Below are 17,256 nucleotides of genomic sequence, written 5' to 3'. Positions count from 1 at the left end.
TGTTTTGTGGCACTAGTTTTGAACTCAAGGCCTTAAACATGCTAGCAGGGTCTCTACCACTGAGTGATGCCCTTCAAGCTGATTAAATTTCATCATTGAGACTTAGGATTTTATCTTGTTTTTTTCAATTTTGGACCAATAGAGTATTTTGACATTAGCATTATGTAAGCTCATATGGTAGACAATGTTTTTTGTTTGGTTTTGTTTTTTTTCTTCAAGACAGAGTTTCTCTGTTGCTTTGGAGGCTGTTCTAGAACTAGCTCTTGTAGACCAGGCTGGCCTCAAACTCACAGAGATCCTCCTGCCTCTGCCTCCAGAGTTCTGGAATTAAAGGTGTGTGCCCAGCTGACAATTATTTTTTTTTTTTAAAAAAAGACATGAAGATTTTTGGTCAGACTTTTTTGGGACATGAATTCTATCACAGATGTTGGGGGATGACACATTATGAAGGTTCACTACTGACAATGACTGGGCACAGCTCCCACTTAGGGAGAAGAACCTGACCTCTCTGATATCTGCATCTTTTGTAAAAGTTATTTTCATATTACATTTTCTGTTATTCTCTGTATGTGGATGATTTGCCTGCATGTATATCTGTGTACCACGTTCATGCAGTGCCCTTGAAGGCCAGAAGATGGCATTAGATCCTTTGGAACTGTAGTTAGAGAGGGTTGTGAGCCACCATGTGGGTGCTGGGAATTGAACCCCAGGTCCTCTGGAAGAGCAGCCAGAATTCTTAGCTTAGTCTATCTTCAGGGCCCCCTGCCATTCTTAATGGGAATTTCATTGACAACTGGAACTTGCATTGTTAATTTGAGCATATTATAGTACCTAGGATTTCTTTCCCATTCCTATCCCAAACAAAAACAGAATGAAGCTCTCAAACATTGCGGAGTTATATTTGTGTGAGGTTTTATTTTACAGTCTTGTAGTGATGTTGGGGTGGGAACCTGAGACCTTGTACATGCATCACTGTTGGCAGAGGCTGCTTGTTTGTTCCTGACTGCCCTGATCTGAAATATTCATGCAGAAACTCTATTAATTACAACACTGCTTGGCCAGTGACACAAGCGTATTCCTAGCAAGCTTTTACATTTTAAATTAACCCATTCCTATTATTTTATATTTTACCATGAGGCTCATGGCCTACTGGCAAGGTTCTGGCTGGTGGCTTTCTCCTCTGGTGGCTACATGGTGTCTCTCTGACTCTTCCTACTCTCTCTCTCTCTCTATCTCTTTTAGTCTGGCTTTACTCTGTTAAGCCATTGGCCAAAAGCAGCTTCTTTATTAACCAATGGCAATAAAACATATTCACAGTATACATCACCTCCTCTTTTCATGTTACAATGTTACAATGAGACATGTTAGAACCTTACTAGTAGGCCATGACCTACTAGTAATTATGCACAGATTAATAGAGATGGGTTGGTTTAAGATATAAGAGCTAGAAATACACTTAAGCTATTGGCCAAACAGTATTGCAATTAATACAGATTTCTATGTGATTATTTTGGGAGTCTGGGTGGCCAGGAAACAAAGGAGTAGCCTCTGCCAAAATTTCACGAATGATTTCCCACCAAGCGACACTACCAACTTTTGTCCTGTCCTGTTTTTCATGTTATTTAAAAAGGTTTTATTGTCTTTTGGAAAAGAACATTTCATTTCTTTGGGGTTTTGTTTGTTTGCTTTGTTTTGCTTTGCCCAGAGCAAGAGATACAGCACGTGCTGGTTATTAATTGATATGTTAGTTGTACTAGGCTGCTTACTAATTGTTAGGTGCTCAGAGTTTAAAAATATGTTCAAAAGTCAAGCAGATATTTTTAAGACAAAGGTAAATGAAAACTGGCTTTCTGTAAACTTTGTTGCTATGTCCCCACTCACCTTCTTCTGCTGTCCTCCTGTGGTGTCAGGTGTCTAGGTTCTGTAGCCTTCTGCCTCCTTTCACCTTTAGGGTACAGAATGAGAAGTCGAACCTAACTCACAGTCATTAAGTAACTCCTGGGAAATGGCCCTTTGAGAATTTTCTCTTGCCCTGTTTGTAGATCCAACATCCAGAATTCTGATTTTCCGTGTATATAGACTTTTCCATCTTACCTAAACTGCTATATTCTGTATTCTAACACACGATGTTATCCTTGTTCTTAAAATTACTGGGAATTGCTGTAGAGCTCTTTGGAAGTTTTCTGGTTTGCTCTGGGTGTCTGAAGACTGAATTGCACAGCTCCATGGTCATTATGCTTAGAAGTAGGCCAAAAGCTGATGAGCATGTCGTTTCTTTTCTTAATATCATGGATTGAGACAGGGTTTTCTTTTAGATGCTGGGCCAGCAGAAGGCTTCCTCTCTGGGGAAGGCAAGCTTTTGAGATGCCTAGGAGGTGCCTGTCTTTGGCCTTGTATTATGGTGTCTTTCTATGTTCTATAAACACGGCAGGCCTTCCAGTTTCTCTCCCACACTGGAACATTTATTTCTTGAATGCTTAATGTAGTAGTTCTGACGTTCTAGCGAGTATCCTTTTCCCACTTGTTTTATGAGTCTAAAGTTCTTTTGAGGAGTGTAATCTGAGTGGTAATCCCATGTGCTCTCTTCCTTTTGTCTCTGTTGCAGGAGTTCAGGAGAAAATGGGCATCATGAACAAAGGAGTCATTTATGCACTGTGGGACTACGAGCCCCAGAATGAAGATGAGCTGCTCATGAGAGAAGGAGATTGCATGACCGTCATCCGCAGAGAAGATGAGGACGAGATTGAGTGGTGGTGGGCCCGCCTTAACGACAAGGAAGGATATGTTCCACGCAACCTGTTAGGAGTAAGTCACTCCAACACGGACCATGTTTCGTGTGTGGTAAAGTAGAGCTTTACATGAACTGTGTGGATGCAGTGCAGTTTACTGCCCTTTGTTAATAAGACACGGCACTGGGCTGGAGAGATGGCACAGCAGTTAGGAGCACTGGCTGCTCTTGCAGAGGACCCAGATTCAGTTCTCAGCCCCCACATGGCAGCTCTCAACCGTCTATAAACTCTAGTTCTCAGGGACCTGATCCCTGCTCACTGCACATGTGATCATAAAATTTTTTAAACACACAAAGCTTAAATTTCTGCTGCTCTTGATTTAGACTCACAGCAGCATCTATAGTACAGCTGATTATTCTTAGGAAAATATTAATTGGTTGGAAAGCTAGAGTAATGTGATTTCAAGATTTTTGCACTGGGCTCTTTCATAGGTTTAAGCCAAGTGCCATAGGTTATGTCCATATCTCCAGCACTTGGAAAACAGAAGTAGGAAAATCAAGAATAAGCTCTTTGATGGACTTGGGTATTCTTCTTTGTGGCCTGTGCACACAGAGATATGTTGTGTGTATAAAAGAAAGAGAAATAGTATAGGTAGATTGAAGGTCTTGTGGATCTGCTGTTGGGAAGGACTGGGAAAGAAGGATGGAGGTGACGTATGCAGGTGTTGTGTAGGTTACAGGCACTGGGTTCTACATCTCTGCTGATCCAGTTGGAACATTTCTGTTCTGTTCTGGGTGGTGAGAAAGGCTAGAGAGGCCTGTGAGCTTGCTGTGCACACAGTACAGGGAGTCCATGTGAGGCATCAGTTAGACAAGGTCTGTCACATAGATGCCTTTGGGAGGCTTCTCCAGCATCATACCTGCCTGCTAAGGTTCCTCTGCTTGGGTGTTCCAAGTGACTTTGGCCCAGGGACCTGGCAGATTGCCTGTCCAGTGTCCATTTTAAGTCATTTCTTGTACCTTAACTGCTGCTTTCCAGAGAGCAGCATTTGTTGTGAAGTCACCTGCTGAGCCATCTGCACGGCTCCATCATGCCTTTGTCTCTCAAGTGCTGGTGTTATACTTGTTCAAACACCACGCTTAGAGGAGCCCCACCTCCTACTGTTTTTGTGGGAGAAGGGATGAGACAGTCTTGCTAAGTAGCTGAGGCTAGCTTCAAACCCTCAGTCCTTCTGTCTTCTAAGTGCTACGTTTCCAGATAAGTCTCAGCTACCAAGCTCACCTGTTGTAACTTGCTAACTAGTAGTGCATATTTGTGGTATATAACATGGCTTCTGAGGAGTTTTACAAGCATTTACTGTGTGTCTTTATGCATGTGCCACAGTGTGTGAAGGTCAGAAGACAGTGGGAGTTCAGAGATTGAGCTCGGGTCACAGAGCTTGGCAGCCAGTGTCCTTACCTGCCAAACTGTCTTGCCAGCTCCTATGTTCCCAGTCCCTAATCCAACTTGAAATAACAGGTTTATATTTATAAAATGACTAAGTCAGGCTAACATGTAAAACCTTACATAGCTATCTTATTTTGTGATGAAAATAAAGTCTGTTAACCAGTTTTCAATTAATATGCACATTTTTAGCTATGATTCCCGTGTTATACAACAGAAGTCTTTGTAAGTTTAATTCCCTAGTAGCAAAATGCCCTGGTTAATGAGATGGAGGATTATTCTCAAGGGGAGGAAGTTGCTCAGAGACTGTTCTCAGAAGGTTCTGAAGTAACAGGCTGGGAGGAAGATTGTAATTCTGGTCCTAAACTTAGATACTCTTGGTTCTCTGGCAGTTTCTTCTGTAGACATGTGCTTTACATATCATGTTTAAGTATCTTTTGGTATTTAGAAAAAAAGGGATTGAACAATATCAAATTTTAGCCAGGCTCAGCCATGAATCTGGGAAGTGCATTAGTAAATGTCTTCTCAATTGAAGCTAACTCTTAGATAACCACACCACCCTTTTGAAAGCTTCCTTGTCCCTGGGAGGAAGAAGGGGGAGGATTTGTGTAGTCTGATGACTGAAATATAATGTGACCCTCACATAGCCTTTCTTCACTCTTGTTATGGAACGCACAGCCAACAGAATTCCAGATCCAGAGCATTTCACCTGGCTTCCCTATGTCTGCTGACTGAGACATTTCGTTTCTGATATACTCAGGGCCCACCCAAGCTGTCATGACCTAGTAAATAAGGTTGAAGAAGTGTGCTTTACATCTGTGGTCCCAGCACTTAGGAGACTGGGGCAAGAGGATTGTGAGGCTAGCCTGGGCTACCTTGAGAGCCCCTGCTTTTAAAAAATGACTTTTTATCCTGTCATAAGGCATTCCAGATCTGGAGCGCCCAGCTGTTCCCTAGCGGTCACCGGCAGTTTGGCGCCCCTGGCTGCTTTGTAGTTGAGTTACTGCCTGGAGTTCCATGTCCCTGCTCCTTGGTATTGTTTCAACTGATGGACCCTGGTGACCTTCAGAGGTCTCTCAGCGAGTAGCCCATGTGACCAGTGCTGGGTGTGAGCTTGTGTATCAGGCAGCCAGTGTGCTTTTCCTGAGTGTGTCACACTCCTTCCTGCCTTTATTGAAATACTCTAGAACTTCCATACATGTGGCGTTTGTAAATATTTTTTAAAACTCTCTTGCAGCTATACCCAAGAATTAAACCAAGACAAAGGAGCTTGGCCTGAAACTTGAGTTACTGAAGACTTAATAAGCTAGAAGAAGTACTATGACTGTTTTGGAAAAAATTTCAAAAGACTCATAGCCTGAAAGCAATGAAGAATGTGTCCTGGGAGAAAATGAAGGATCGAAGACGGCAGCCCTAGCAGAGGACATCCGCGGCAGGAAGGGAGGTGCTGAGTCAGAGGGCAGAGGGCTCCGTGTGGCACACAGATAGGCAGCAGCGATCCTGTCTTTTCCATTCATTGAGCTGTGGGAAATCAGCTTCTTGTCCTGGTTACGGTGTTTTTGGCACTGTTCTCATACCACTCTTCTGCCAGGAAGGACCAGTGCCATGAGGCACCATCTCCAGCTGCCCGTCCCCAGCACCAGCAGGCTTTGGAAGTCCCCAGCGCTGCACGCTTGTGTATTGTCAGTGAACAGTAACTATTGTATGAGTTCCTGGAGCATTTTAAGACATGCATATATTTGAAATACTTAAACTAAACTACACTACCTAATCTAAATTAGATTTAGAACTTGTTTTTAGGTTGAATTTGAATCTATATTTATTGTCTTTTTGTATCTTGTAAATTAGGGATTTGTTATAGATTTGCCTGTATTTGTCAAGATCATAGCTGATTTTAAAAAAAATGATTGTAGTAAAATTAAACTTTATGTCTCTAAGCCACTTACCAGTTTCTCTTTTAATTTTGTAAACATCTTTGGTGTTCTGTCACAAGCCGGTGGGCTCTGTTCTGCACAGCTGAGGAACAATGGACTGCTTGATCTGACGTGCGAACTGTGTAAGAAGAGTTCCTCGCAGCCGTGTGATTGGGAAGCAGTTCTGAATTACAGAAACTCAGCTTTGCAGTTCACAAGTCTGCGTGCTAGAATACTGTACTTTTGGGAGGGCGAGAGAGGGAGGGAGGGAGGGAGGGGGGGAGAGAGAGAGAGAGAGAAAGAGAGAGAGAGAGAGAGATTGATTCATCCACGGAGGCTGGGAGGGGTATCAGATCCCTCGGAGCTGGTGTTAAAATGTTTTGTGAACCACCTGATGTCGGTGATGGGATCTGAACTCTGGTCTGAAAGAGCAGGAAGTGCTCAACCACTGAGCCCTTCTCCAGCCCTTTGCTTTGTAATTTAAGGAAGATCTTGGAGGCCACATAGTAGCAGACCTGCTATCTCTGCTGCGTGTTTCAGTGTTCTCTTTTCTTTTCCCCTTCATAAACTTATAGACATTGAGTTTTTAATTTGATTTTACTGCCAAACAAGGAGCTGTTTTAGAACCCATATTGCTTAGTGGAACTAATAGAAGATACAAATACAAAACCAGTAGTTACTTTCTCTAGACGTTTTACAGCTGAATTCTAAAAAGGTAAGTATATGAAAAACAGAACGATACCATTAATTAAATATGGAGATTATGCATAGCAGGCAAAATTCTAAACCCAGTGGCCTCCCTTCCCCAGTTTGTGACTTTGGCACAGATCCTAGGACTTTTCAGACTTAATTCCTTAATCAGCTAACACAATGGTGAGATCAGCTTGGATTATCCTGGCGGCTCCAGGGTAATCACATGAGCCCTTGAAAAGGGCAGAAGAGGAGACAGGATCCTGAGACAGAGGGGTGGTCAGCCAGATTTGGGATATTTTTGAAGATGCAGGGTCATGAGCCAGAAAGTATAGAAACTAAGAAAAACCCTGGACTGAAAACCTGCAAGGAGACAAAACCCCAGGCTTGTAGCCATGTGGACCCGAATGCATCCCGCTAGGTAGGCAAGCTGATCTGCTTGTAGCCATGTGGACCCGAATGCATCCCGCTAGGTAGGCAAGCTGATCTATCTGTCTAGAGATGATTCCACAGCTGGGGGTGGGCTGCACTAGTGAAACTTGCTGGACCCCAGTCTGTGCGGGTGTGGGATAATGGGTATTTGTGTTAATCACTGAGATGATTCGTATGAGATGCTACCGTTGGAAATGAATAGGACGTGGGTTCTCGCACAAGGCAGCTGACCTGTGTGAGACCTGTTCTAGTTCATGTAGTGAAGCCGAAGGAGTTGAGAGAAGCCATGGACGTGCTGTAGAGCAAGCTGAAGAGTTGTGTGAGTCCAGGGAAACGTGGAAATGAGGAGAGGGAGCCCACAAGGACTGAGGCATATATTTTATTATTATTTTATGTAGCTCTATATTTTTCTCTGTTCCCCTTGCTGCCTCTCCCCTCCCCTTCAGCCCTCTCCCATGGTCCCCATCCTCCCAATTTACTCAGGAGATCTTGCCTTTTTCTACTTCCCATGCAGATTAGATCCTGAGGCATATTCTTTAGTCTTACCGTTTGTGTTTATTCTTATAAATTTGGCACCACCGCCAGGTGCAACACATTTCCACAGCCACTATTAGTTGCATAGAGTTGCCTAGAGACATGCACCCTCTTAAAGGCCCCAGGCACCCCACCCCAGATCAGTCTCTGACTTGTTCCTCTGTCTTCCTGTCTTTTTGTCTTTTTGTCTGTCTGTCTGTCTGTCTGTCTGTCTGTCTGTCTGTCTCTCTCTCTCTCTCTCCTGTCCCCACTCCCAAACTCTCTCCTTCTCTCCCAGTAAACCTCTTGGATTTGATCTGTTGTGTGGTGTTATTTCTTGACAGCACACCTTGGCTGGGCCCACCAAAGGGACCTTTCCACTGCTTTATCCTAAGAATTCTCTTTGGAGTTTTTTTTAAACCTGTTTTATTATTAAAATAGAGTTTCTTGGGGGTAATATTTGAAAGTATACAAAAAGGTTCTTGACTCAAAAAACACAGCTTCCAAGGGAATAAGAGATAGTTCATTATAGAGCCAATTTCAGTGACCAAGACCCAGGAACCATGGAGCCAGGTTTCTGCAGCTCCATATTCCCACACAGCAGTTTCATGGAGCTTTATAGAAAAAGAGCAGAGAAAGTCCTAAATCAAAGCAATTTAAAAAGAAATCGGTGAGCACATCAGAGAAGCAGTTAAGCAAGATAAGGAATCTCTCCTATAGGTCTCATGTATCAGATGACATTCTTAGATTTTAGGTTCATAGACTCCAATTTTTATCTATTAAATAGTCACCAGATGGAAGTCTGACAAGGTTCAGGGGCTTAAAGTTAGCTCAAGCTATGATGATGAAGCCTGGGCCTGCAACATTCCCATGTCTCCACATCCCTGCCCTGCCCTTCTGATCAGTCTCTGAAGACAGCTTCTGTCGAGGAATTCTTGCGTTGAGTGAGGCACTGGACATTATAGCGACACTGGTTGGTATATTTTTTGTAGTCTTGTCCTTGGATTTTTATTGCATAATTGGGAGCATGCTGGAAGCAATTCTGTGTTCTGTCGCTTGCTTGCCATTGTTAAGATTCAATGACTGTATAAAACTAATTTATCAAACGATTTAGTGTTTAACACGGGCTGCTTTTCAGTTCCCTATATTGCTGCTGTGGTCTTTGTAGCAGCAGAATTTGCAGGTTTTTGCAAAACGAGGCAGAAGGAAGCAGCGGGCAGTGGACCATGTTAGAGGAGAGTGTAAACTTTGATATAATAGGCCGCGAAGTCTTGGTAGGAGGAGGTGTCACGTGGCTGGACTCCCAGTTGACAGAGCAACAGACAGAAGGACACTAGGGAGTGTGGTCTCAGGGCAGAGGAAGTAGGAAATAGAATTAAAGGCAGCCGAGGCTGGTGGGGGTGGACTGGAAGGTGTTCTAGAGTTGGCATCTGGAGGTAACTGGTATTTAGCCACGTTAGAAAACAGATAGGCTGTTGATAACTAGGTGGTACCAGGTGGAGACATGATTTGGGGAACAAAGAAGTGGATGTAGGGGGCAGCTTAGAACGATGACCCTAGGGGAAGACAGAGCAGGGTTGGGCAGGCGTGCGACTGGAATGTCTCGCAGAGGAGCTGTGACAAACACTGAAGAGATAAATGTGTGCTCACTCCACAGAAGGGCCCATATAGGTCTGGGCTTGCAGTTCAGGGCAGAGGTTTGTGGTGAGGTATAGGTTAGGATAATTGCAATGGGGTCAAAAAGCTTGGGAGTTGATTTCTTCCCTGTAAAATTGTCACCGCCCAGTTTTTGTTTCTAGACTTTTATGTATATGACGGTTTTGCTTGCTTGAATGCCAGGGCACTACCGCATGCCATGCCTGGGGAGGTCAGAAGAGGGCATCAGATCCCCCAGAACTGGAGCTACAGAAGCCTTGTAATAGGGTTACGTCTAAGGCTGCCATGGGGTTCTGGGAACTGAAAGTAGTCTCTCCTTGCCCTTCTCCTTACAACCAAGAGTACAGTTGGCCATAGGGTCAGCCCTTGAGATTAAAATGCGGTAGGAGGGGCTGGCTGCATGGTGCCTGCCATTTGCGAGTGGCCAATTCTCCTGCCCCCATCCTACACATAAACTGAGACCCTCCTCTCTCAACTTATTAAGACAGGACCCCTGCCCTCACCCCCGCCCCCTCCCAGCTGGGTCTCCTAGTCTCCTATTTCAAACATTTGATCACCTTTCTCGATCCTATCCCGTCTCAATCCCCCGCCTCCAATACCTTTGGCACCTGTAGTCCTCAGACAAGCTATTTCTCTCTATCCTGAAAGCCCCAGCTCTGAACAGAGGATGCTCATACCCGGGGCCTGAGTTTGCTCCATAATCATCCTCTCCAACCTCTTAGCCTTCCTGGCCCACTCTAGCTGCATTTGAGAATCCATCTACTACTTAACATGAGGCTGGAATTCCCACTGTGGAGGTGGAGGCAGGAGAATCAGGAGTTCAAGGCCAGTGTTGGCTACATATAGTTCCAGATCTGTCTGGACTATATGAAGCCCTGTTATATATCACCTGCCCCTGAAAAAAAAAATCTATCCACTAAGCTTTCCATGAAAGTATAGGTAGCATTTCCTCACCAAGTCATCTTTCTTTTCCATTTTATTATTCTTCAGACATCACCAGCGACAGCCATAATCCCAGGTTCATGATTTAATATTCAGGTTTTTCTCAGCTCCCTTGCTGGCTCCTCATCCCGTGGGAGCTGGCCTAAGTGATGGAGCCAGCAATGACAGAGACCAACAAGCAGGTGAAATTAGGACTGCCCTTTCTGGTCGAATGAGCAGAACTTCTGAGTTAGAATGTTAAAACATTGTATATATAGTTTCATAGTTTAATTACAGGTAAGGTGTTTTCTCGGTATTTGAATGTTCAGAGCGGCAGATCTGTTTAAGTAGAGCCCAGCTGTAACCCTGTGTGCTCATAAAGCCTCCCACGGGGGCCATTGCTTGGAAGAAGACCAAGGTGTGTGTGAGACTGCATTGGCAACTTTATTAACAGTACATTTGGAAGGAGATAAGGCAATATGCTTACAATGTTGCCAGCATTTTCCCACGATCAAGAAGCCAGCTTGTTTGTTTTGAGACCTTCTGAGCTCTGTCCCCGCCAGCTCTAGGCACAGTCCCTGGGTTAGTGAAGTACGTAAGGTTGAGGCAGCCGACGGCGTACAGCGTGTTTGTCCTTTAACGTGATCTTCTTGCAAACGGGACACCTGGCTCTGATGCACTGCTACAGTTGCTCAGGGTGTAATGCTGTCACTACCTGCTGTTTGTGAGAGTCAACCATGTAAGGCCAAATATGGTCAAGGACTTGAGTTTGAGAATGACTGGCTGTTTATGACATTGTATAAAAACTATCTTTTGTTAGAATCAAATAATGGAAGCATGCTTTTTCTTTCCCGATTTAGTTTTTGAGACAGGGTCTTGCTAGGTAGCCCAGGTTGGCCTCTGTCTAAGACTCCCATTTTCAGGGGGTGTGCCACCACTGCTGGCTCCTGGATGCTTTAGATGTCTCCATCAAACTACAACATCACATCCCCCAGTTTGCTCAGAGCAAGTGGCAGTCCCTGGGCTGCTGTGGCAGATGTCACTGCTGCGTTTTAAAACTTAAAACATTTCTTTAAATATCCCCACCAAGGCCTTGTGGCCTGAGATTGATTGCTCAGTTAGTCGTTAAGCCTCTCTGCGTTCCTTCCTAATTTAATATTGCTATGAACAGGAAAATGTGTAGAAGTAAAAAGTGTATACTATTTACAGACATAAAGCTTTCTTCGAGCTTATCAAGGGTGATACAATTCATTTGCATTTGGTTTAGTGATATGCAAATCTTTGATATGTGAAAATTCATCTATCTCAGACGGTTATACTCTTCAGGTATCCATTTAAGTAAATGTTCCCATAAGTTCAAGGTCCAGATACAAAGTGTTTGGGAGTTTAGGCATTGGCTGTTTTCTTCCATTAGAAGTCTTCAGGCACGTAACTTCAGAGTACTGAAAAACTCAGCCACTGTGTGAAGAAAAGAACGAGTTATTCAGGGACCGTCGTTAAAATGAAAGGCTTTTTAGGTGGCTTTGGGTTATGCTGGAGGACGGTTGAGCCCGGAAGCATACAGAGACTAGAACCCAGCAGTTCATTCTACCTGACTTCCGGAGTCTAGCTGAGCAGTTTGATAATTTGTGCTGTTTGAACTGGTGGCTGTCATAGTGCTTAACATACAAAGGGTGACATTCAAATACTGTATGAACCAGCCTTTTCATACCTTCCCTCACATGTCACATCAGAGGTTTGTTTAGGGGCTGGGGTGGTGTGTACCTTGAGTTCTAGTACTAGGGAGGCAGAGTCAGGCAGACTGTTGTAAATCTGAGGCTAGCCTGGTCTACATAAGAGAATTCCAGGCCAGTCAGGAATTTTTTTGAGTACCTGTCTCAGGAAAAAAAAAAAAAGTTTGAGGTGTGGACCTTTAGCCTTGGTTCTATATTGGCATGACAGGAACTCTCTGACCCTAAATCAGTGTGGAATACACCAAGTCATCAGGACCTTGTCAAAATCCCCCAGAGTGATGTAACCCACAACTGAAGCTGAAAAATCATGAAAAATTACAGCATTAAGGGGAGACTTTCTGAACAAGGCTAATCCTTGGTGGCCCCTCCTAAGGGATCTTTAGGAGCCTGTGGAGGGTAAGGCTGAATGGAGGGTGGATAAAAGGTGTTCCTTAGGAAACAGGAAGGGGCTGGTCAGAGAAGAGAGGCCTGTATGTGTGAGCAGGGAGTGGGGGGAGCCAGAGTTGGCTATCCGGCAGGAATGAGAAATCGTCTAGTTTCTAGAACCCAGCGTGGCATGTTTCATGTTCCATTTCTGTTGACTTGCCTTTAAACTGCAGGCTCAGGCTAGGGGTGTTTCCTAGGTGATCTAACAGAGACAGCTTTAAGCAACTGGTTTATAGCTGGCAAAAAGCTTGCTACTTGGATATGGGCACTTTATAGTGCACTGCACAGCAATGAACAGTGTTTGAGGATTGGTTTTGTTAGACCCCAAGCCCTGTCTTCTTGTCATTCGGCTCCTCTGTGTGACACGGGGAAGCACTGGTGGCTACCATTCCCACCTAGTCCTGCATCCTTCCGTAGCCTTCTGGAGTCACGTGGTCCTGGATTCTCTGATGCTTTATCTTTTTCTGCTGTGTTGGGAATTGAACCCAGGGCCTTGTGAACACTCAGCAGACTCTCTACTACCCCACTGCTTCTGGGACTGTGAGCCTTCTATTCGCAGGATGACAAGAGGATGTCCTATGTTTTGTTTTGGTGAATCTGCCTGCCACATTGACTTAGAGCAGTGGTTCTCAACCTTCCTAATGCTGCAACCCTTCAATACAGCTTCCTTGCTACTTTATAACTGTAATTTTGCTATTGTTATAATTATAATGTAAATAGCTGTGTTCTCCAGTGGTTTAAGTGACCCCTTTTGTTTGATCCCCAAAGAGGTTACGATCCACAGGTTGAGGACTGCAGGCTTAGACTGATCTCAGAGATGAGTGTGGATGAGTTGTAGACACATAAGCCTATTATGGCATAGATGTATGTATCATTAGTTTCATGTTAAAGAGAAGAGATAATAGAAAGAAGTATTTGTCTCAAAAAAAAATACTATAAGTAGATATGGCCTCAAATGGCAGGTCTTCCCAGAGCCCAGCTAAATTCCACCCAAAGAGTCTCACTCTACAAGCACTTTCTCTCAAGTGCTGATCGGTTCTTTCCTCAGCCATCTGGTATGCCCAAGTCACCTTAGTTTAACCTGGTGCTTATGCTCCAGTCAAAACTCATGGGACGGGAGAGCCAGGTGTGTTTTCCTAGGCAGGAAAATCAGCAAGTAGTTCAGAAATAGAAGATCAAAGTGCATCATGGGACTTTACAACCATTTACAGTCATTATCCCCAAGAGATCAGAAAAAAACTCAGAAGCGAACTTTCCAAAAGAATGTCACCCTTGGAAGAGCCTGTCTGACCCATCTTCTACCAGCCTTCCCAGGAGCCGGGGTTGGTGTAAGCTGCTGACTTACAGAAATAAGGTCGAGTGCTATGGTCCCAGTGTTCTCAGGATCCAGCTCCTTGAATATCTCTGTGGAGGGAGGACAGGGGGTGTGAAAACTGAGGGCACGGAAAGGCAGATTTGCAGCGTTGGCCAGTTTGGCAGCTGGTTCTCACTGGATGGCACAAGCTACAACTCCTTCCTGCTTCCCCAGTTTAACAAAAGGGAAATTCATTCCCAGCTCATAGACAGACACAGCCAGCAGTCGCACCCCTGGTGACAGACAGGTTAGGCCTTAACTGAGCTAAGGGAGCAGAAAGAGCCAACGTACTGAATAGCGTTTCCAGCCGAACCAAACACCGAACAAAATTGTTAAAATCGATGGTGAGTTCGTCGTCTGCAAACCGGGCAACGATGACTTGGTGGAGCTGGCAGGGCAGCTTGAAACCTGGAGGTGAGGGAACAAAGAGCCATTGGTTGAGTGCCAGATCCCATTGCCATAGCTCTGCTGAGAGCCACCCCACCATCCAGCTCTGCTCACAGGCTATGGAACCAATGTGACACACTCTCTCTCTTCCCTTCCTTTATCTTTATATTTTTATTTATTTATTTTATTGCATGTATGTGCTTATGTATATGTGTGACACCTGGATTCAGTGTCTGCAGGGCCCAGAAGAGGGTGTTGGATCCCCTAGAACTGAAGTTAGTTACAAGTGGTCGTGGGACACCCAATGTGGGCATTGGGAACCAAAGTCAGTCCTCTGAGAGCAAACACTCTCAACCAGCGAGCCATCTTCCCAGCTCCCTGGACTGTGTGACACTTTAAATTACACCCGTAATTGCTTTCGTCCATGGGCAGTGTGATGGTTGAACTTTGCAGTGCTGCCCCTCTTTGTTTCTGAACTGTTCCACCACCCTGTCTTTTTCCTAACAAGTAACGCTTTTGTCTGTTCTTCTGCAGTGGTCATGCTATTCTGAACTGAAGACCATGGTCATCGACATGTAGCAACAACCGTGTAAGTTAGCTCTAAGGCATCTTGGAGATGAGCTTCTTCCTAGATTTACATGGCAGACTAAATAGTATTTTTTCCTTGTGAATAGAAAAGGAACTTAAGCAGGCCCATTGCTGTCTGGGCATGTAGACTGCACTTCCCAGCGTTCCTTGCAGCTGTAGGAGATCTTGTAAGTTCTGGCTAACAGTGTGTGCAAGCAGAAGTCATGGGTGTGCCTTCAAAAGCAAGAAGCTGTAGCGATCCCACCTCTACAGAACCCCAGATCCTGGGCTACATGAGATTGAGTCTGTCTAAAAGAGAAACAGGGCTCACACAAAGGTGATCCCAGCATTTGGGATCCCAGCACTAGGGAGGTGGAGACAGGAGTGATATGGCTGGGCAGAGAGAGGAATGTAAGGTGGGAAGAGACAGGAACTCAGATACAGTCTGAGGTTTCAGAGAGACAGAATCTCCCCTTCAGTCTGAGGATTTGGTAGAAATAAATGGTCTCTCTAGTGGCTGGCTGCTCTGCTTCTCTGATCTCTCAGCTTTCACCCCTAATATCTGACTCTGGGTTTTTACTATAAGAACAATTAGAATTCGTGCTACAAGGAGTCCTTTTGGGTCTGCTGGCAGCACGTGATGGTGGTGACCTGTTGTCCCAGATCACTAAGTAGTAGACAGGAGCCTGAGGTGCTAACAGCAGAAGGCCCCGTCCCTGTCCTGTCTGCCTGAGGGAAAAATGTACAGTGTTTGGAGTCACATGCAGCCAGATTTGTCCTCAAGAACAGAGGTCTCCTCTCCGTTGGTCTTGCTAGGTTTACACCCTAGTTACTGATGTCTGTTCTGCCGGGGCTTTCCTGAAAGCTGAGCTGAGCCAGCCAGAGGCTACCAAGTCAGCTCTGCAGGGGAAAGAGGAACATGGGGAGGGACACACACACCTCACAAACACACCACATACACACACCACAAACACATCACACACACAAACACACATACATATACCACACACACACACACCTCACAATCATACCACATACACACACCACAAACACATCACACACACCACAAACACAAACACATGTACATATAACACACAAACACACACCTCACAAGCATACCACATACACACACCATACACACAAACACATGTACATATAACACACACACACCTCACAAACACACCACATACACACACCATAAACACATCACACACACACACACACACACACACACACACACACACACACACGCACACACACACACTCAGAGCTGGCTTTACCTTCTTGCTCTGCCAGGCTGTTCTAGATAAAACTTAGATTCGGGAAGACACTATGGGCAGAGCTTCTGGGATGACATTTAATTTGAGCAGTGAGTCTTTTCGAGGGGAACGAGAAGGACGTGTTTGTGTGTTGTTTTAGACCAGTACCTGCTTTATGCCACCAAACGAATTCTGGCTCGTCTAACTTTTCTGTGGAGCTGGAGTTAGGACCCAGGGTCCTGTGGGTGCTAGGCAAGAGCCCTACCTCTGAGCTACATTTTCAGACCCACCAGCAAAACTTTATATATATTGTATGGTCTAGAACGAGGCTCAACAGAAAGCACAGGCGAGGGGGTGTGGGTATGAAGTGGTACCTGCTTCTTCCAGTGCTTTCCGCATCTCGTAGGAATTCATGGTCCCAGACCTGTCAACGTCGATTTCCCGGTAAATTTTCTAGAACATGGAAAACACTTATTAGAACCCTGACCCAAATTGAAACAGGTGTCAAGGTGCCCGGGAAGTGAGTGCTGAGTGAAGTCTTCCGTCTCCCTGCCTTTAGTCTGGTCTCACTAGAATCACTTTCACTTTCAATATTGAGCAGGGCAGCGGGTCTCAACTTTCTTAATGCTGGAACCTTTAACACAGTTCTTCATGTTGTTGGTGACCCCCAACCATAAAATTGTTTTTGTTTCCACTTCATAACTGTAATTTTGTTACCGTTATGAAACTAAATATTTGATATGGGACCCCTGTGAAAGGGTCACTCAAACCCCAAAGGGGTCGCGACCTACAGGAGTGTGACTATGGATAAAGTTCAATTCCCCTGGAAACGCTTACCCACCCTCCAGAGGGTGCATCTTAACGCATATGTCTGGAATATCCCCCAGCACTGACCTACCCACCCCAGGGTCCCCAGGACCCTACTTGGTATTTCTGAATCTTCGTCCAGAGGATGTAGAACTCCTTCAGCCCCAGCTTGCCACTCCCATCTTGCTGCCCTGGGTCAAGGAAAGCTCCCGGAGTATGCGGTCCCTGATACAGTGACCATCTGTACAGTGGCACCTGATTGGCCTGTGGGCTGGATCTTCCAGTCTTGCCAGCACATGCGTGGGGAGGTTTTACAGAAGGGTTTGCCTTCTGCTTTTCACACTCTCAAGTTTTCTCAAAAGGACAGCAGGAAGATGTGATGGAGCCCTGCTGTCTGCTGACAGGGGAAGGGTGATGGAGCCCTGC

General features: G+C 45.0%; 2 protein-coding genes across 3 annotated transcripts in view; one reads left to right on the top strand and one right to left on the bottom strand.

Moving 5' to 3' along the window:
• The window catches only part of Tp53bp2 (tumor protein p53 binding protein 2), a 53,145-nt gene extending 47,037 nt beyond the window's left edge, over positions 1-6,108 (top strand). For both annotated transcript variants that reach the window (XM_026779805.1, XM_005348933.3), the window contains 2 exons: positions 2,606-2,805; positions 5,410-6,108. In XM_026779805.1, coding sequence (XP_026635606.1) covers positions 2,606-2,805; positions 5,410-5,451 — 242 coding nt within the window. In that variant the 3' untranslated portion in view covers positions 5,452-6,108. The remainder of the gene's footprint in view (positions 1-2,605; positions 2,806-5,409) is intronic.
• Positions 6,109-10,337: 4,229 nt separating this feature from the next.
• Capn2 (calpain 2) overlaps positions 10,338-17,256 on the bottom strand; it is a 56,224-nt gene continuing 49,305 nt past the window's right edge. Inside the window, exons 17-21 of the mRNA XM_005348932.3 lie at positions 16,948-17,016; positions 16,398-16,476; positions 14,102-14,218; positions 13,802-13,860; positions 10,338-11,755 (exon numbers count right to left, since the gene is read on the bottom strand). Coding sequence (XP_005348989.1) covers positions 11,732-11,755; positions 13,802-13,860; positions 14,102-14,218; positions 16,398-16,476; positions 16,948-17,016 — 348 coding nt within the window. The 3' untranslated portion in view covers positions 10,338-11,731. The remainder of the gene's footprint in view (positions 11,756-13,801; positions 13,861-14,101; positions 14,219-16,397; positions 16,477-16,947; positions 17,017-17,256) is intronic.

The sequence above is a fragment of the Microtus ochrogaster genome, chromosome 6 (assembly GCF_000317375.1).
Source record: "Microtus ochrogaster isolate Prairie Vole_2 chromosome 6, MicOch1.0, whole genome shotgun sequence".
Lineage (NCBI taxonomy): Eukaryota > Metazoa > Chordata > Mammalia > Rodentia > Cricetidae > Microtus > Microtus ochrogaster.
This window is presented reverse-complemented; position numbering and strand designations above follow the sequence as displayed.